The sequence below is a fragment of the Dermacentor andersoni genome, chromosome 10 (assembly GCF_023375885.2).
Source record: "Dermacentor andersoni chromosome 10, qqDerAnde1_hic_scaffold, whole genome shotgun sequence".
In the NCBI taxonomy this organism is placed as follows: Eukaryota; Metazoa; Arthropoda; class Arachnida; order Ixodida; family Ixodidae; genus Dermacentor; species Dermacentor andersoni.
The window spans coordinates 120466205-120487572 of record NC_092823.1 but is presented as its reverse complement, the minus strand read 5'-3'; the positions used below and the strand labels follow the sequence as shown (position 1 = coordinate 120487572).

The following is a 21368-nucleotide window of genomic DNA, read 5'->3' as shown; positions in this document are numbered from 1 at the left end:
GAGGCTCTCGCAAAGTCTCCTCGTCGCAGTTGGTCACGTCCTGAGGTGGAAAATTCCGAAAACAACTAGCGTGTCATAATTCGCTATATTACGCCACTGAAGGTTGCCACACACCTGGTACCGTTTGTGGTTGATGAGAACGCCGAGAGCAACGCGCACGGCCACCGAAAACCACATGCGGTAGAGGACTGTAGGTGGGTCCGGGTGCAGCTCGGTGACTCGCTGCATCACCTCCATCGGTATGCTGCACAGCTGCGGGCGGTGGAGAGAGGCTTGGGTTGAAGCCTTCCGTGCGCGAAATTTCTTGCGTCAGAGGCACGATCACAAACTTAACAAGTGTTTTGCTACATGTTTGTTGGTACACGACTTCGTGAAGGGGCGTTTAGCGCAATGAGCAATTTCAGAGGAGGACAGAATGAAGACAGGTGTTCACGCGCGATTATTCTCATTGACGCCGGATTGCACATAGTTACCCGAAAAACCTCATCAGACAACGGATGTCCATATGCTCTACGATTATGGACTATGCATGCGTCGCGGCTATTTCCATGCTGAAAGCCATCGGACATGTCACACTATGTTACATAGTGAAAACACGGGGAAGGCGGGAGATGGAAATTCAAGACGATGAGTGAAACGAGATGACGGTGAAAGCAGGAGCCAATGTTTCGGCAAATGGACTTGTCTTCTTCAAGGCGACATATGCTTTTCTCGCCGCAGTACATGTGCTGCGCGCCGGAACGTTGGCTCCTGCTTTCACCTTGTTCTCGTTTTGCTCATCGTTTATGTTACACCGTGTGTGCAGGTTCGGTGATATTCCCAACGCATGTATCTGTGATTCGATTTCATTTAAATCATTCGTTTAACGTTAGAAAAAACAGGGGGAGCCGCAGAGCTTGATTTTTCTTAGTCCCAGTCGAGCCTGTCACTTTGTATAATTGCGTAATGTTAGCGCTTCTGTATTCTTTTTTCTGTCTTTGCAAGATTTATTTTTCGCTTGCCACCTATTCAGACGTCCACAGCCATTAGTAAAAGTCTGACGATATTAGCGCTTCGACAAGTGGCGTTGAAATAAATACACTAAAACAAGGTTTTTCAGATAGTACGAGTGATACTGATCACATCATCATCATCGTTTTCTGAAACGTCGCCAGCCCTAAATGGCTAAATTTATGTCTTTAACTTAACTTTTTATTAACGCGTGTACGGCATTGTAGGCGACGAACAGTAAACAAAAGTAACACAATTAAACGCATTGTAATTGCAGAATTGAAGCTAACTGGACTGTTAAACCCCCTCATTTGCTTTAAGTCCATTCCCTAATACTAGACTCTAGAAATGCATCCTCAAAATCCGAGGCAGTATGCATTGCCGTTCTAATGAACACTTATAAGCACTAAATTTCTTGCAGAGCTTATAACTGTTAACTAAAGCTCCCACACATTTCACCGCACTTTTTTCAGGATGTGCTTCTTGGAACTGTAACTTGGCACAAGACTTCAACCGAACGTGTAACATTTATAGTCTGGCTAGCTTCAATTTCGCGAATAAAAGCAACGTGCCCCGTAAAGATGTTACTTAAAAAGTTAATGAGCGAATTGTACTTAGGTTGTGAATTCGTGAGTAACGCATACATCCTAACGTCCGTCGCCGCCATTCCCGCAGAGCGACAAAATTTGGCAGACTGTACTGTATTTGAGGTTTACGCACTGCGAAGCGTTGATTATTTGTAGAGATCCGTTGTGTAGCGAAATGTTATGTAGAAATTATATGCTGTAATCCTTACACTTATAATGAAGGCCGACACTATATTAACATCCTGGTTGATTGAAACAATAAACGATGTACCACGTACAAGCGAACCGGCGAAGATAATCAAAATGTCCGGGTAAAAATGCGGTGGGTGCCAAGAACATGCGGGCATCGATGGATATGGGAGAGCACGGGGTGTGGCGGCGTGCGAAAGCCGTACCATCCGCGCCGCAGCCACGGCCCTCTCTTCTTACCACGCGTCGCCCGTGAGCCCAAAAGAGAAACGTCTTCGCAGCAAATACAGACGTGCGACACCCGCCAAGGAATGCTGAAACTTGCCAGAGAACGAAATTCAATGATTGGCCGCTTCCGTCGACAATGCTAACAGCTGGACAGGCACTTCTCCACCGCCTACAATATGGTTTTGCCCTACAGCCCCTTAAGTCATTGATCGCTAGAGCTCCTGTATCCCAAAGGAAAGAAAAGGGACCCACCAGGAAGGCGAGGACACACCGATGCACTTCTTCTGTCAGTGTCCCTACTGCCGCACACCATGTCGTCACATGGCCTAACAGCCCTTCTGGGAATGCCGGGCTCACGATGAGGCACTTCGCAAACACCTAGACCGGACGAACATTCCGCACTACGAGGTTCCAACCAGCGGAAGGCGTGAATAAGCGTGCCATGTACGACTCGCTTCTCGTCTTCGCTAACGAGTCTGGTTTACTGTTCGGACCATGAGGACCACGTAGACAGCTGAATAACCGTCATCTGTTCACGCCTCATTTTCCACCCATTCGCATACCTGAATCTTCCTAGCCTTCCAACATAGGCCAAAACGCCAGCCTCTCCAATGAAGATTCAATTATTCTCATTTATAGTGAGTATGACAGAACGTTTGTAATGGAAAAATGTCATATTGAAAGCAAATGTAATCCCCACTGGCATGTGTATGTGCACTGGCCCGGTGGACCTAGTGCACACACACAGTGGCGTTTGCCCCGTTGCCCCAGAGGCAGACACAGAGTGACATATTCTGTCACCCTTGTTGTGTAACAAAATTTTACAATGCACTAACACTGGAATCGGCCCACTGAATCGGCCAGATAAACCGGCCACCCGCAAGAAAATGGCTGTACTCGAAGAAGAATGCTTCGCTTAAGACATCGTCTCACAGTGTCTATTTTTCTGTTTAATTGTTACTAGACTTCATGCTAAATTTGGTACACACATGACGCTACAATGTAACGTTTCAAGGGTGTTGTTTTTCTGGAATGCGTATGCAAGGATTTGACGCTTTCCGTTCTACACGCACTTCCACGTCGGTCTCGCAGACCGCCTGGCAGACAGACGGTTGCGCGGTGAGGAAACCGATGAGACCGATGCAGTCCGGCGACACCAGGTAGTCCTTGAAGTCGCCTTCGCTGAAGAAGTACTGGTTCGAGTCTGCGTTCGGCAGGCGTCCTTCTGTATCCGTGCCCTGTCGCCTGCCTTTGCCGTAAACCTGCGATGAGAGTATTAAATCGGTGGCGCGTAGTAACAGAGCATCGTATATAAGAATAGGCACAGAAATTGTCGAGGATAAAGTTACGCACATCATTATCACACATAGTTTAATGTTTTCGTAAAACTATGCATAGCTATAACAGACGGAAAAGCAATATCAAAGGCAGGAATAATCCCGGATGCTTTTTCGTGTGTGTCTTGTTAGGGCTGTGAAGCGCAAGTTACCATCCATGATTAAGAACGGCAACTTTTTAAAGGTGAAAGCAGGCAGAGAACTTGTGCAATTAATTTCACCCATTGAATTATGTACACACTGGGCACCGCAATGCAGGAGCAAATGTTGTAGCGATAGTGCTGAGAGCGCGCATTGCCTCTATCACCAGTTTTCATCACGACTGTATTTGAGCATCAGTGCGAAATTCCTGTATCTTGAGGAAAAGAATATAAGTATGTGTCCTTCTACCGGTTTTTCCTCAGTATGAAACAGTTACTAAGCCAGAATTGACACGCGAACCATTGAAATATTTCGCACATAAAATCAGAAGTTTGCGATGGCTGCAGCAGCCAAACGTATCAACTGCACTAGTATTACTGTTCACTTAGGTTGCTTTCTGTGTTTCTGCATTAGTTGTAGACTGCTCCCTGCCGCCGTGAGCCTTTGGCGGCTACATGCTGTTGCTTGGAATAAATTTTCTAGTAGCACGATTCCGTTTGAAGGCTCACAAAACTTCGTGTAAATCGACGTGGTAGCCAGCGTGTGGGCACAGACAGAATATCCTCGCTCATTCCTTCTCGTTTTTCACGTTATTCCAAAGCATGCATGATCGCTTTCAAAAGATGCGATAAGCGACTTGGTAACACATGTGGCTGTATCATATAGCAAGTTAGCATAACAAACATGACTCCGTTGTTACTACATGATTTGAATTCGTCCGTAATACGACACGTATTACGTTATGGGTGATTGTTGAAAGCCATATTTGCAAATGGTGAACGTAGTTTATTTTTTTCCCCATTGCGGCAATGGTTATCCTGCAAGTCGCACACATGATTTCTTCAAATTTCAGTTAATATAATGGATACAAAATAATTTTGTTGGCCAACCTTAGTATTACTTTCGTTGAAGTAAATAACTATTTAACTAGGAGAGGACAATAGGTGACTGTCGGTGACACGGTAGGTGATATAAAAAGCACATCGCAGCTTTTATTCTGGTTTCGTTTTGGGCGCAAATCTTTCATGAGTTACCTTCACGATTCCCGAGCAGATGATGGAGACTCTCTCGTGCTCGTGGCCGACAAAAGCGAGCACGTTGCCTTTCTTTTGGGTCAAAAAGAACGACTGCAAAGCAAAACGGAACACGGTGAATTGTAGCGTTGGTTACATGAGACGTAGTCAGCAGAGCGTCAGATCGACCTGTGGGCATATTCACTGCGAATAGCCGCAGTTAGGACTGCGGATAAGCATGCCACGTGCATGTGTCTTGTACGAGCCAGCTTTGAGACCAGGGTATCGTACATGCCCGGCCACCAAGCGGATTAAGTATAAAGAACGCAAAAATTCGATATAGCCAATAATTTGTTATAAACATGTTCGCTGGAGCGAGTTTCAACTAGCAAGGAAAGCCGTAGTAGAGAGGTCAGGGTCGTATGTTGCGACAGCTCTAAACCGTTTGTAGGCAGACCAAGTCAGAAATACCTTGAGCAGCTTGGTCACTTCTTCCCTGGGTAGCCAAGGGATGCTGAGCAGGATGCAGTGTGCCGTGTCCCCCACAATAATGTTGGTAGGCATGCCATCCACGCGGTGGATCATCCACGTCAGGTCCTGTGAGTCATGGTTCGAGAAAAACAAATGAGGCGGTACAGTGTACCAGCACTGGAAGACCCATACTCTTTTTTGAGTGGAAAGGCTATGATGAGTAGGGTGTGTCTCACAGTCAATAACACATCCGTGAACTGTTAAAGTTGCCATTTTACTAGCAGTATTGGTAGTATTGTTGGAGGTTGGGTGAGTTCAGTAATGACATTATGAAATATAATCAAAGCTCTAGGAAGGACGGAACACATGTTTGCGTGAAATGCACGTCATGTTTTGTGTGTCTTAGCGTCGCAACTGCGTTTCATAATTTCAAGCAACACAAGTGAATGTACTGCTGAACAAGTGCTAAATAATAAAATGCAAAAAAACTCTAAGTGATTTGAACTTCACCGTGAAAGTGGTTACCCAGGCGAAGCAGATGTATCAGTTTGAGTGACAGATGACGAATATCACGCATGTAGTCACCTCATAAAGCATGCCGAACTGCTTGTCGTCCAGGAGACCGCCATCGTGAAGGTCGTGCAGAGCATCCAGAGCCTTGTTAAGCGTCTTGCGCGCCGCCTGGCGCGTCTTTGTGGCGACTTCGATGTTTGGGTACTTCTGCTGTATGTCGATCACGTTCTTCAGTGTCTGTGCATATGCATCGAACAAGTCAAGCATAATGCACGAAATGGCAAGCACTCGCTCGCTGCCTCTAAAGTTTCCACAAGGATTAACTGCCATCATCACCCTCATTATTGTCCATTTTCACATCGACTTATTACGGAGTGAACTTCGCCTACGAGACACTTCCCGCAAACACGAAATCCCTGTGAGCACAGTAAGGACGGATATGCTGGATGAGTAGACCTTAACATTGTCTTTGTTCAATTATGGTGGTGTCAGATGCTTCCGGTTTATTGCTTACAGTCCTACTGAGCTTTTTCCATTTTTTTAAAGATCAGTGATCCTTTGCGGAGTGACGTTAGGTCTGTAACTATAATTAAGCACAAGGTTAAATTAGGAGTAACTGAAAAGGGCACTTTCACGGAATTTTCGGTTACATTTATGCCACAACCTCCCTTGCAGTCCTCTTCACGTTCTTCCTACTGTACTAAAGACTCAGAAGCTCGCGAAGGCTCACTAAGGCTACATTTATCAACGATTCAAAGTGCAAAATTTTATGGAAGCGTAAAAGCTTATCTTGCCCTAAGCGCATACTAGGCAGGAATCGCTCTTTACTGAAAAATGTTTCCCCTATAACATTCTATGTTCGAAAAAAAAAAAAGCCATCTATCTTCATACAGCATGGCACGCAGTTGCGCCAAGAATACCATGGTTACCGGTATTCTGGCATTTCATTGACACATACATAAAAACTTCTTAATGGCTATGTGGACACTTGTTGGAGCCCTTCTAAGAAACTTATGGGACACAGCTTCAGCACTTTTCAACCTGTAGCGCTCTTCAGCATTGTTCACCACTGGTCGTTCAAACCTGAAGCTTGTTGCGTCCGCACGAGTCCCGGATCTTGTTGGCCAGCTGGGTGTTCTTCACGAAACGGCTCGCTTTGGCCATAGCTTCGTCTTCGGCGGTGATGTAGGCCCAGCTGACGTCGTAAGCGTAGAAAAGCTTCCGGTTCAACACACCGTCCATCAGGTCCCACAGCCACACGAAAAATACCTGTGATGATGAGTATTATAATGATGTTTTATTGGCATCCCCTCTGAAATGGGACGCAGACAGATCGTCACCTAACCTGGTTGAGTTGCTCAGGGATGCTATCAATGCTTTTTCCTGCTAGCATTCTTGTATACATCTCTTTAGTCATTTTTATCTACTTTGTACCCCTGCCTATGCCTATAATGGATTCCGTCGTATTAGTCACTTCCCTGCTTTTTTTCACCAATTCGCTAAACGTCCCTTGCTTATCTCAACTGCTGACCGGTTGATATTTCCATGTACCTTAAATTCAAGCGCTTCTGGGAGTTGTACGTTACGTACTGGTCTCGCTGGGTGTATCCCTTGGCATTCCATTAGGATGTACTGAGTGGTCTCCAGATTTTTGCTGCAGCATACACATGCCTAATATAATTAAGAATTCATGCTCCGGTATGTTTGTCTTAAGGCAACCAGCTCGAGTCTCAACCAGCAAGGCACTTACTTCCCTTGGTGTTGTACAGATTTTCCCTTCTAATTTCCTTTTTCCCATTCTTGTAAATCTTCATGGTTTTTTACATTTCCTTCCTTTGCATCCTATTCGCTGTCTCTGTTTCTCTCACTTTCTTTCTGATTACTCCTGGTTGTTTGTCTACACTGTCAATTACCCTGTGCTTGGTTGCCAAATTTCTCTTTGTCCACACTTTTAGAGTACAGATACTTGTGCACTTTAGCCGCCCATTTATTTTGATCCGTGTTCCTGAGTCTGTAAAACTGATTTTGCTCTGCGCTTCACTGACTTCAAGTGAGGCCCAACCCATGTCTCCTTGCACTATCTCATTCGTGGTTTTGCCGTGGGCTCCCGAAGCCAACGGGCCCAAGGATGTTTGGTTGACTTCCAACCCCGACTATATATCCGAGAGGGGGCGGCCGACGACAAGCATGCCCCCCCCCCCTACCCTCAATTACGCAAAACTAGGTACACTTGCTCTCAAAAGTATCAAGGCAATAACATTCATTGTCAATCATGTCATTTCTGTGCAGGGCAAGCCTCTTGTAACACTGCAGTAAATTCAATAGCGCGAGCATTAAGAAGAATTGCCTCTTCTATCTCCGACAGTGGTCTATGGCCTATTGGAACACTTGACTTCACATTAGTACAGCTCAGGAACCCAAGTGGAGTTCTCGTTACATGAGTCGGCGATGGCTCCTTCTCACGAAACATCTCAAGTTCAAAGCATAGAGTTTAATTCTGCATAGATAAACAACTTTTATCTCCTTTCCATGAGAAGTAATGTAAAAGCGCCGAAGGAACAACAGTAATTTGTGAGCAGGCACTCGTCGTTATACTTGCGAATAATGCTCTCATACGCAGGCACCACGGTTCGAACGTATCATGTAGGTACGTTGTGACAGCATTGGTCGTTGCCCGCAGGCTATACTGAGGGCATTCACCGACTGCTACGAAGATAAGACCGCAGTGCAAGTGTGTAGCTCATAGTTATTTTTCGTTCCAGCTAACATCCTTAGGATAATCCCTTTTGTTACACGCGTAAGTTTTTGCTAATGGCATCAGTGAGTTAACGATAGGCGTTCGATAACGCAGTCCCGGGAAAGTACTAGCTAAGGCATAAATGAGATTACTGTGACACTCAGTCATGTAATAAGTCCGCGCACACTGCACACAAATTCGATGGCACAGCAGCAACTACCATACAATCTGACATTGCTCCTTGAACATGCTTGTTTTCTTTACCGCGAAACAAATTTATCACACGCTCTATCGAAAAAGAAAATGCTTTCCGACATTCACTCACGGCAGTTAGAGCATCTTGGGTACTCGGTGGCCTTCGGTGTTAAGAAAGCCGTAGGAAGTAGCATGACCTCTAAATAGGTGCAAGGGCCTTCTCTAACAGGGGATAGTGAATACGCTTTTTTTTTTCAATGGTTATGCAAACGGCATCTGCTGAAAAAGCACAGCTCTAACACAACACAACAACACGCTAACTACGGTAGAAACTTATTTTGTGGTGTAATAATCAGCGTACACAAACTATGTGCAGCATAACGTGCTAGACTGAAACTATTTATACGCTGAAATGGTGACGCATGAACCCAGACGTGAACTCGAACACTATGTAAATTCTACCCGAGCCTCACGTGCAGTTTATAGAAGCTCTGCAGGCATCCTTACGGAAAGTAGTCAAACTCTTTGTTCACTATGGGTGATGAGCGTTAACTAGGATAGCAAGCGTTCGTCTATGCCGAATTAGGATATGCCTCAAACAAGTGTCAATATTCTATAGTCTACTTACACGCTATAGACTGCTGACTGCGAATAAACCAAAGACACACTTTAAGGAATATATATGTGCCCTGTCCGCTTAATGCTATTCTATTAAAAATAAGATCAAGTTTATGGGATGGCATATAGGACTAAAAGGCGTCTACAGACTGCACGTACAAACCTTAAATTCATTTCAACAGTGAACAAGAGAGGAATAGACGCTTACGGCTCTCTTCTGCAGCGTCTTGACGGTCCTGCAGGCGACCAGCAGTATGAAGCTGCACTGAAGGAAGATGGCGTACCACTTGTTCTTCGTGTCTTCCATGCTAACAGAGACGAAGCTGGTAAGCACGAACTCGGACACAACGAGGACGAAGATGATCAGGTCTAACTGGCGCCACACATCCCGGCCCATCCGGAACATGCCCATTGAGTACACCTGCAAGGAACCAACAGCAACAAAGAGCAGTAGCGTGAACCATCAGCTTGCGTTGCCGACCGGTCTTTTGACCTTAAGCAGGTTTATACGAGGTGGCAATAGTGTTCTAGCAAACTCTAGCCTCTATTTGGTAGCAGCTTTCTTACATTGAAGGGCAAACATGTAAACTTGTCATTTATATTATGAAATAAATATAAAGATATACTTGCGAGACAGCTGCACAAGAGTTAGTTTTACAGATAAGAGTTAGCCGTAAGTTAGTATACCTGCAATGTCTGCTACCTCGTTTTGAAGTTGAAGTTGAGGTTTATTTTCCTTCAAAGATGAAAGAGGGAACTGCGACAAAAGGCGGTAAAGCCTGACGAGGTCACAGTTCCCCAAAACAGCCGATACAGCAGTGAGCAACACAGAAATAAATATTAGCATAGTATGATAGTGAAAAATACATTGAATCAAAACAACATTGTATCAAATACATTGCATCATAGTATGATAGTGAACAAACTACATTTCATGAAACGACAGTATTACCGTGAAAAATATTACTTTTAATACAAATACAGTGCACCATAAATCAAAGGCAGTGTATAAACATGGCATGAGGTCGATAAAGAAAACACACACATAAACAGCGGTTACCAGGGACTTTCTTTTCTTGATCACTCTCACATCATAAAATTCTTTATTCATCTCTCGCGTCGAGTGCATCAACTATTCGATAAAAGTATAGCGCGGCGGTGCCCGACTGAGTGACGAAGCGTAAAATAAAGCAAGAACGAAATGAACCACTGCACATTGCGGGCCCAGCTTCCTGCTACCTATTTATGAACACAAGATATTTACATAAATCAAATCCGAGGATCATCTGTGCACGGTGCTGATGTCAATGGCAGCCACAACCTCGTCCCAGCCACGATAACACGTCTGTGCATATCTGCGCTACAGTTGATTCATTATATGTTGTACCAACAAGCCCAAAGAGCCACAGTACAATAAACGGTGGTTTTCTTGACAGACAGTTCCCAGTTATAGGTGACTGTCCTTTCTGTAGCACGCTGTGCACTATAGTTAGTAACTGTTTTCTAATGTTACCGTTAGTATAGCTGCAGTTAATAAGTAATTGGCAAGTTTTTAGATAATCAGCTACCAACTTATTAGCCAAGACAAATGCTTTTTATTATAAACGCTCCTGCCATGCTTTTCGTATATGGCCCTCTGTGGAAATCCAGGAGCATGAGACACTGCTACCATAGTGGGTTTTGCCGACCTCCGTACACGAGCCTGGACAACGACTTGGTTAACTAAAGGAGAGGCAAATGCCAGATGTACTCACCACGAGGAGTATCTCGAGAGCGTACAGCAGGACGTACAAGCCCTGGACGCTGACCACGACGGACATGATGACGTCATTCATCTTGTACTGGGTTAAGAACGCCAGCCCTCCGAGCAGGAGCACGAAGCCCACGGCCACGAGACCCACAAGCACGTGGTACCAGCCCTGAGTGAAATGAACGTGAAGCCAGACAAGAATTCTAACCGATGCCCGAAGCATGGCAGTTGAAATAAAAACTACATGTCAACCTTCCTCGACCTGCGTCACGGAACATTCACTCGAGGAATGGATACAGAAAGGCCCGCCCTTAGATGCGTAGCATTATATGGTCAGTCGGTAGAAAAATTCCATGTGAGGCCAGGAAACCCATCTTCCAATACAGGGTTAGAATGCGTAGTTTAAGACTATTGAATGCGCGGTTGAAGCTGCCATCAACTCTGGTTCAACTCGGTAAATCAATGCCTCACTCTTTCCACACCTGCGTTATGGAGTTGGAGAGCAGGTCCATCTCGACCACGCTGGTCTCGGTCTCCTCAGTGCGGGCGCTGACGCGACCCGAACTTCGACGCTCGATGACCTCGGTGCCCGCAAATCGCTGCAGGACGTTCTTCTGCAGAACGGAGAAGAGCCGAGACATACATCACTCAAGAGGAGCACGAAACCGAACTTTTGGCAGTGCTCTGCTATATTGAATGATTCGTAGATTCATTGTTTATTACACATAATATTGTCGCGGCTTTCCATCCAGCTACTGCCAAGTTAAATAGTTCCCGCACTAATATTAAGTTTCTTCGTTTACTATAATGGTATATATTTTGAATGTTGAGAATATCTATTTTACCTCCACCTGCACTATATTTGTAACAAGGAATTAGAAAAAAATGCGATGTTTATTATTTTAGGGTTTACATCCCTAAGTTGATCAGTGGGTTATGAAGGACGCCGTAGTCGGGCGCTCCGGTCTAATTTTGTCCACCTGGTGTTCAGGTTTACGCAACACTAGCGTTGCTGTGTTCTGCCTCCATAGGAATACGATCGTCGTGGCTTTGAGTCGAACACGCGACCTGGTGTTCAGAAGTTGCATACTGTGGCCACCCAGCCAACATTGTCTATATACGGGTATGTCACAACGCACAACGCAATGAAGCCCCGCTCTGCACCAAGCACTGCTTCATCATCTTCATTTACCCGCGTTGTTTCATTTGTCGGCATTGCTGCAACAAACTGTCTCGTGATAGAGTCGGTAAACCACATGCCTGCAATTATAGTTTACGGCAGGTGTAGCCTGCGCACAACTGAATGAGTTTAAATAAGTGTAAGGCTCTTCGAAATAATTGTGGAGTAACGATACCCACGAGAAACAGCTTCGAAACCATTTCGATTAGATATAAAAATGAGTCACTTGGCAAGATAACTTGCAAAGGATTTAGGGCGTCGCCCGACTCACCAGCGAATAAATCCAAGCTGGCACCGTTATGTACTGTGTCATCATGTCGATGTTCAGGTACCTGCAAAATGTACGCTCGTTACGCAAATACGTCTTTACTGAAAAAAAAAATGCATACGCTCCATATATAACGTGGGCATTCGATGCGATACTATAGAAAACTGTATGACCTGCCATTCCGTATTCTGCTAACAGGTTAGTGAGTTACTGCGCTCACACGTTTATTCAACACGGCATTCTGAAATAACGGCTCTTGCGCAGAGGGTATTTTAGGAACGAGCAGAATTACTCATTGTTGAGGGCACGTTGACGGTCATTATGAGGAATAATGTTGTGTATATATATATATATATATATATATATATATATATATATATGTGTGTGTGTGTGTGTGTGTGTGTGTGTGTGTGTGTGTGTGTGTGTGTGTGTGTGTGTGTGTGTGTGTGTGTGTGTGTGTGTGTGTGTGTGTGTGTGTGTGTGTGTGTGTGTGTGTGTGTGTGTGTGTTTTACTATGCCGACATCACGCAAAGCTAAGCAAGCAGCAGTCATAAAAAGCTTTTCGGGACTTTCGTAATCACAACAATCGAATGCGAAATTGTTAGAATTACTTCGCTATGATAATCACACACCTTTTTCAATTCAACCAACGAAGTATTTGCGCGGCACTTGAAACGAGGACTGGGGGACGTCCCCTAGCCCTCATTGATCGTGAATTGTAGCCAACTAGGCCAAGCCATTCCTCTTGTAACCTTTATCAAGGTTGCGTACCACCACGCGTGATCCAAATGCATACAGCCACTGCACATTGGCACCCCACCTGACCTCCTCCGCATATAGCCGGAGCAACTTCAAGTGCGATCACATTATAAATCAACGCTTGAAAAAGGCTGACAACCTGATCTCAAGGTATTGCGGTTTTTGTGGTCCCAGATCACAACGGCATGCACCACTTCTCTAAGTTTTCGACTCACAATTCCCTTTCCAGCGGGTACTGCAGGGCGGCTAGAATGGTAGTTTTTGTGCGCTTGTGAATCATACCGTCTTCGTACTGCTTGTTGTAGCACACCTGTGAAAAAAAAAGACAATTGTTGTTTCGACTACGTTGTGCAACTTCGAAAAACTTTTAAACGAGTTCACCGCCGTCTGAGTCGGGCCTTCATTGTTACCATTTCCACATACACACACAAAAAATGTCAGAGGTTAATTTGATTCTATTGATTTATCAACGCATGCAGAGCGTCGACGAAGACAAAAATATGTGTAGTATCGGTTCAGGAATTAGTCGTTATTATTGTTTAACTGAATAGCTGTGCCACAGATTTCCTGTTTCCACAACGCGCTTTACTCGCGAATAAAAAAAATACATTTAAATAAAAGTAGCATTTAACTTTGATTACTGTTTACATTGAGCTGTTCTTTAGTGTTCTTTTTTTTACTTCTGCTGCGTGCTAGTCTTCTAAAATTTATTTAGAAAGAGGGCTTTACACTTATTATTATTTGTTATTGTTGCTTAACTTCTAGCATAACTACTCATCAGCCGAGGACACATTTTTGCGTGTGATCAAATGTAGATGTGCTTGTTTAAAAACACCAATAATACGTAATTCATTCTTTAATAATATGAAAAGTATTTTTGTTCGCCATACTCAGAAAACAACCGAATGGTAGAAATCAAAATCTAATTGAGGCTAGTTGTTTACAACGAATTAGCGGGAGAAATGAACTTCAAGGTTGTTAATATCCGAACCGACAAAATTCTTTCACGTCAGGGGTACAATTTTTAGGGAAATCGGTGTAGTTGGCAGTAATATTGCTGCTAGACATAGCAGATGGAAAACCAAGACGATCACAGTGAGGAAAATTATTGCATTGACACTCATTCTAAGGTTATCGATCTGACGTCCTGAACAACAATGACAGTTTTAAAGATAACTATTTTTATTTCTTATTTTCTGTATTTATTGATTTATTTCGAAATGCTGCACGCCAACACTTTTGGCCTGCAGCAATAAATGTATCGGCAATAATTTACATGCTGGCCAACGAGTTTGCTACAAGAAAACACCAAAGGCAACTCCAGATGTCAAGATGGTTGTGGTCTGCGACCACATTTGGTCAGTAGCGCATGCGTCCTTGACCAAGGCCGCCACCACGCGGGCAAGGGCTAAAGCATCGAGGCACCCTATCTTATGGCCATATATACGTAGCGCCTCAACGACAGCGTCTCAAGGAACCAATGCGAGAACAGTCCCCTTAGCTCCGTGCCACCGTGTGGTATCGCACCGTAAGAACAGTATAACCTCGCTACATCTGTGATATTTTTACAGATGCGTAAGACTGCGTTATCTTCGGCATTAGCCCACAAAAAAAGAAAAACAGTTAGGTACTCCCGAGAAATCACCGGTTAGTTCCCAAAGAAAGCTAAAGTTTCCAGTCACCTCACGTGACTGGAACCACCCTCCTGCCAATCTTGTTTCCATCACGGATCATGCTTTGTTCAGACAATCCTTATTTGCATTTTTTCATTCCAACTAACCGTGTCATATAGCGAGTCATTTTGTTTGCATCACGCCGTTCGTTTTTCGTTTTGTTGATTATTTCCTTGTGTTCTGCCTTAATAGCTTTTGTATTACCGTTTCTATTGTATAACTTTGTATACCTTACCGTTTCTTTGTAACCACTCCCCTCTACAATGCATCTACGTTAGAGGGTATTTGGAATGAATAAATAAATAAATAAATAAATAAAAATTAAATTAAATTATGGGGTTTTACGTGCCAAAACCACTTTCTGATTATGAGGCACGCCGTAGTGGAGGACTCCGGAAATTTCGACCACCTGGGGTTCTTTAACGTGCACCTAAATCTAAGTATACGGGTGTTTTCGCATTTCGCCCCCATCGAAATGCGGCCGCCGTAGCCGGGATTCGATCCCGCGACCTCGTGCTCAGCAGCCTAACACCATAGCCACTGAGCAACCACGGCGGGTAAATAAATAAATAAATAAATAAATAAATAAATAAATAAATAAATAAATTAATTAATTAATGCTTTAAGACGTTGAGGTCTTGCTTAGATATTCTAGCGGAGTGCTATAATTATCAAGGGACTCCATGCTCTGGCGTTGAAAAGTTGGCCACGCACCTTCTGCAGCCGCAGTATGTTGGTGTTGGCGCTGTGCTTGGCCTCAGCCAGCGTGTCCTCCCGCCGCTGCAGGGAGATGCGGGGACCCAGGGCGCTGCGCTCCGAGCCAGCGGCCGCAACCTCGGCGTACGGGTTCTCGATGAACGTGTGCAGCTGCACCCACTTCCAGTCGGCGCCGCTGAAGTTCTTCTCGCGGCGCTGCTTGTTGGTCGACTGCTTGGCCGTGTTGCGCAGCGCCGTCACCACCACGTTCATGTTGGCCTTCTCGGCCTCCGACATCTGCACTAAGCCTAAAGAGCGCGAAACCTCGAGGTGCGGTACACAGCTTGAGTGTCTTTTTTAGCTCGGAACTATAGAGAAAAATGGGGGGGAGGGGGGGAGTCGGTATACGCTTACATAATGAAACAAAAATCGGAGATGGAACGTAATAATGTTGGAATCAAAAGGAGGAGAAGTTTATTTCTGTTAGCGACGTAGCAGTAATGCAGCCAGTGCCACGAGCACCACCTCGTCACCTTTAGCTGTTACATCTTTGGGTACTGAGGCCGAAGTCGATGTGTGTTATTTATCGAGGGTCGTGTGTCCATGGAGATGTATGTACAGATAAGTACGACACATATCTAAACACACATTCCTCGTATCACAGTGGGTTTATGCAGCCACTGGGGGATTATTTAAGGATGGACACACAGCCATTTGGACATACTGAGTATCCGAAGTTGTTTCTTTTTACTCGGTAAGATCACACCAGCGAAGTGTGGGCTAGAGGCAAAGACAGCCTCGACACACAAGGTGGAGAGAAAGACAATATATCTAATACCCTGTACCTCCATCTGCATCTTATATATCGCCTTTTCTTCTTTTTTTCGTGCTGTATTTCGTTTTCAAGATTACTTCGCTTCACAACTTATCGCCAGCAGACATGTCATCGCTCAAGCATAAGTCTAGTGCCCTGAAACTGCAAAGCTCATGATCAATAATGCAATGTTTGAGACAGTGTTTCGACTAGGGGAATAGTCTTCATCAGGGTCCCTTGTATAAAGGTTCGAAACGCTCCTGCTCGATTACTGTTGATCGTCTCAAGTCTCCGTCGTGCTGTTAACGCCTGGCTTCTTACAAGTTTGTTAGAGAGAGGGACCCTGAGAGACGCCGTGGCTGATCAGTTACAGGGTGGTTTTCACTACCTGCGTTTGTTTAAAGCTCACCGAAAGCTAGGCGTACATGAGCGCCTTATTGTATCGCGCCGCAATCGAAGTGTGGCATCCGCTGCTGGGGATTCGAACCCCCTGCCTTCTTCTCGGCAGCGAAACGCCGTAGAGACTTAGCCACAACGACCATTGTGTCGCCTAATGCGCTAGTAATTCTCTGTAGCCAGGCACAGAACTCGGGACATTTTTCTTTTGTGAACAGCACTGTACTGACACATTCAAGCTGTCATCCTTCATCAGCGCCAATAAACTGAAGAGAAAGCGAAGACATTCTCCCGAGGAAAAGAAGAGAATGAAAAAAAGGTCGAGCTCGCCTCAGGGAGACTAGCTTACTCGGAGGAGAAGTCTCAGAAAGATTGCGCGCTCACCTAATGTCCACATCAGCTGGGGCAGAGTGAGGGTGTTTATGGCTTGTACCAAAAATACCAGGCCGAGTCGTATTGCGTCCTCCTGCAAGCGAGAAAAAAAATCTTTTTTTCCTAGAGGCTCTCACTCTTGACATGATCTTTCCAATAACGCGCACAATTTGAGTTGATTATTTCCTCTTAACTCACGTAATTACGACGTCCTCTGCATGACCCGGTGCTAGGGTAAAAAGCTTTGGCAAAAGTTTTGGTTGAGCTCCCTACACAGCTACAAAAACAAGTACGCGACCTTGAATTAGTATTTCGCGAGCCATTTCACAGTTTTAGAAAAAACCGATGTGCAGCAAAACTCTTGTACTTACTAGCACCTTATGATTATGCAGGTCTAACTTTATGTGGTGTGTTTCAATTAAGAATTTGTGTTATTAGCAAATAGAGTGCAGCGACCATTATAAGAAGCCGATTGTTTCGGCAATACATCATTTGGCACGGCACGCACATCAGCTTATGTTTGATTATAGGTAATGGACGGAATAATTAACTGAGTTTGACTGACTGGCTTATGGTGTGCGTTGCCGGGTAGGAAATTTTTGCCCGCTGGTAATCCCAAGCGCAACGCCAAGGCAGAAAACTATCTCCTCAAGATATGCGGCGAAATGATGTGTTATTATAGTTAGCATCCTTTCTAATGATATTATACGCAGAGAGCCTTTCAAACTCCAGCTGCAAGATAAATGTACTTCGGCATATATTTTGAGTGCGCATTTCTCAAAATCGGTTAAAGGAGCTAGGATGCTTGCAAATGGGCTTGATTTGCGTACTTCCTTGCTTCCATTCTGCACTTATGGCATAATCTCTAATGCAGTTGATTAAGAGGGTGATTATCGAATAGTGGTCATTCTGACCATTAATAATTGTCACTTAAAAGCGCTTCCACGAATGCTGTGTTGCCGTAAAAATTGTATCCATGTCTGCGGCGCTATACTTACTTATGGTGTCTCCCACAAAACCTGTTAGGCAATTCTACGTGATCATTGGGGCTATTAGATGTTAAAGTAAAAGGCACCTAGGTTTCCATTCATTTACCTAACAAATTAATTTATTTCTTAAACAGGCATTTTCCGTTTCATCATAGTACCACCCATGACGCAGGGCGAAGTTGACAGCCGCTTGATCCGTGACAGACACTCAGAAATTGCGCCTGCCAATCTTCAGTTACGACGCCCCACTACAACTAAATTTGACTGTCTAAACGGGTTATAAATGAGTAGTATATACTATTGAATCAATCCTGGCAAAGCTGCAGGCCTGGTACTAATTATGTTTCTTGTTTCTTGTTTCTTATTTCAACCAAGCAGACGATGCAAGTAGACGATGCGTGTAGCTATAGTAGTTAGCGAATATGGCATAAATACCACCACGTCACCCACGGAGTTCTTCACCGCGTCGCAGGCATGCCGCGGCGCAGCATAATTTGCACGTTTACGCTGAGGATCCAAGCTGGTTTTCAGCGTTGTGGGTCTTGCGTCACTTCCAGAGAGCGGTAACTGCCGCATTTTTGTTCTTTGTTTTTCAATGGTAATATCAACAGCGTTTATTGTTTGCCACGTTCTTGTCGCGCATCCACTCACATGCAAAAGTAATATCTTGCACGGCGGTTGATGTAAATGGATACACTCTCTGTTAACTTCACACGGTGGTGACTAACAACAATCGAGCTCCTTGGTTCCCTTTCTTGAGTTTGTGTTTGAGTTTATTCAGCCACATGGCAGGTACATAACAGTAGACATAGACATAATTAGGTGTGATGGGTAAAAAAAGCTGCATTTCACAGCTTTATTGGCCCCATCACTCGGAAAACAAAATTACAAAATTGCAAAATTCTTCTCGTTCTATCTAGAACTGGGCCTTTTACGTGGTCCAGATATTCGGTCGCAGTTGACCTTTCAACGACACTAAAAGTCCGAATTTGGCTCCAGCTTCAGAAGTGTACCGAGAGAAATAGACTTAAATCGACTAGACAGGCAACATCATTCGCGTATCTAGCCAGTGGTGCCGTTATTGCTGGGACCCCGCGCGAAGCAGCGCTATTGAATGCGGCGGAATGGCTTCGTCGAACGGTGTACCCTGAGGGCCACGCTGACGTTGATGTTCGAGATCCACGACGAGAGCGAGAAGCCCATGATGACGGCGCTCTTGAAGTTGATCCAGACCAGAGCCACGCACTGGCGCCAATTGAGGTCGTAGCCCGTCGAGCAGAGGACCGGGTACAAGACGAGCACCATCAGACCCCTGAAAGTGCCACGCGTTGTGGAGGATTGAACAGTATCCTGCTTGTAGTGAGTGTAGCGAAGAGTAGGAGCGCCAGATATTACATGCCTCTTCACGCGAAATCGCTCGCTTGGCCGCACTCGAACCTTCCACAGATGCAAAGTAGCATTTTGCCGTCAGTTAAGCTTAACGCCATGTTTGCGGGCGTTCCTTATGTTCTCGTTGCGCTCTGGTTGAACTCAGCATCCCCATATTGCGCTACAAACGCGGCCGATCACGTTGTTTGTGTGTTTTTTTGTGTGTGTGAACTGGCGTAGAAGAGAAACTTCTCATTTAGGCATAAACTTAGAGAACCCGCTTCTTTGGGATGTGTGTAGCAATGCGATATACTTGCCGCTGTAACACAAAAGGTGCAAAATCCCTAAATGTAGCAAGTTATGCGTGGTACTTTGCTATACATGCATCTGTCACCGCCATTCTTCCCTCTACAAGCATTATGCACTGCATTCGTTCTGGTTACATCGGTGCGTACAGACGCGTCTGGCGCTTTATGTGCGACTAATTTGTTTTTCGTATTAGGGGATAACATGTGAGTGGTCGAGTGCATAAACATATAATTTGCATGAGATTAAAGTTGGAACATTCATCGTGGACAAACATAAACATACTGCATGAAATTACTCGTTGCATATAGGATTGAAGTAAACAATGATATACGCGGGGTCGTTAGTTGTATAACATTTAAGTAAAAGCATTACTAAAGGTTTGCTCCACTTAGGCTCCGAAGAGCACGTTACGTCGATATATTCAATTCATGTATAGGGTGCCCCAGCTAACTTTATTCAAGCTGGTGAACGAAAAAAATGTGATAGAACACGACGCCAGACACAGTTTTAAAACCTATGGTCTTCGGTTTTCGAAGATTTGACGTCCGAACACGGTAGGTCTTGTAATTGTATCATGCACCACGTTTTTCTTTTTTTTCGTTGAGCGGCTTGTGGAAAGTTAGCTGGGACACCCTGTTTATTGTAATGGCGTTCGAACGTCTAAAGGTTTAACGAACAGCAGTTGCTATATTGTTTAACTTTGTTTTCGCTGAAGCAGAATGAATAGGCCAGCACCGCAAGTAATTGCACTAGGTGCTCGCAGATACGAACATCTACTAAGCCCTATATCGACTCACCTGACAATTATCTTGGCGGCGTACGTGTGACCCAGCAGGATGATGTCGTCCACGTCCAGATATTCGACCGCGTCGCGGCCTACTTTGAAGGCGGCCAAGAACACGATAACCGTATTGTACGTGTATCGAAACAGCATCCAGAACCTGCCCCAGGGAGACAAAAAGAGAGAGAGCACAAAGTCGAAACCGGATTTTGCGAAATTCTTGATTATACGAACAACTTCTCGTTCTCGTGAGGTATCCCAATTAGCCTTTTATTTATTCCGCAGTTCTTCTCCGAAAGGTGTGCCATTTTTGTTTCATTAAGATCAGAAAAACTGAGCCGAAAGATACGAGCGAAGGGCGAGGTCCTCCCCCAAAACCATGCTGCGTGCGCTTCCCATCATTTGGCGTTCCTCAACGGCTGGTGGAGGCCCGAAGGGAAGGCGCCATCATTTCTCAATAACCAGGAAGGGGCGCATTTCACAAGCTGAACGCATTCAAAGAGAGAAAGCTCACAGCTCTGCAGAACCGCAAAACCGACGAACGTGCAGTCAGAGCCAAACGTTTGCACGCAGCGCTCACGGCGAGTACGCTGCATCGCGCCATGAAGCGCGCATGAAAATCCTAACAGAGAAGGATCAAGCATGTTTCCTCGCTCGAGGATGCTACTGCGTCCCTCAGTCACGGTTGTACAGGCCGAATTCGGCTAACCTCAGCGTTTTCACTGTGCGCGCGGTTCGCGAACTTTCGTCCCCGACTATGCATGCAGACAAAGGACAGCATGGAAACAGCACGAGCTGTACGAGCGAAACAAGGATCTGAACACTTTGCATCCGTGCGCTACACACACGCGCAAGTGACATTCACAATGCGCAGGCTGGCGCTGTGTATCATAGAAACATCGTGGGTACAGCACGAAGTAGACAGGATGAGAAGAAGTAGACACACACCCACCAGCCGAGTAACGAAGTGAAATGCGATCGCAATCTCCGTGCG

General features: G+C 45.0%; 1 protein-coding gene across 1 annotated transcript in view; it reads right to left on the bottom strand.

Annotated features, from left to right (window-relative positions):
- LOC126546178 (sperm-specific sodium:proton exchanger-like) overlaps positions 1–21368 on the bottom strand; it is a 37450-nt gene that overhangs the window by 3417 nt on the left and 12665 nt on the right. The window contains exons 6-20 of the mRNA XM_050194319.2: positions 20391–20534; positions 19063–19228; positions 16940–17021; positions 15364–15653; positions 13192–13286; positions 12221–12281; positions 11252–11383; positions 10774–10938; positions 9228–9440; positions 6553–6738; positions 5542–5706; positions 4957–5082; positions 4507–4599; positions 3068–3256; positions 115–252 (exon numbers count right to left, since the gene is read on the bottom strand). Of these exons, the coding sequence (XP_050050276.2) occupies positions 115–252; positions 3068–3256; positions 4507–4599; positions 4957–5082; positions 5542–5706; positions 6553–6738; positions 9228–9440; positions 10774–10938; positions 11252–11383; positions 12221–12281; positions 13192–13286; positions 15364–15653; positions 16940–17021; positions 19063–19228; positions 20391–20534 (2245 nt within the window). The remainder of the gene's footprint in view (positions 1–114; positions 253–3067; positions 3257–4506; positions 4600–4956; positions 5083–5541; positions 5707–6552; positions 6739–9227; positions 9441–10773; positions 10939–11251; positions 11384–12220; positions 12282–13191; positions 13287–15363; positions 15654–16939; positions 17022–19062; positions 19229–20390; positions 20535–21368) is intronic.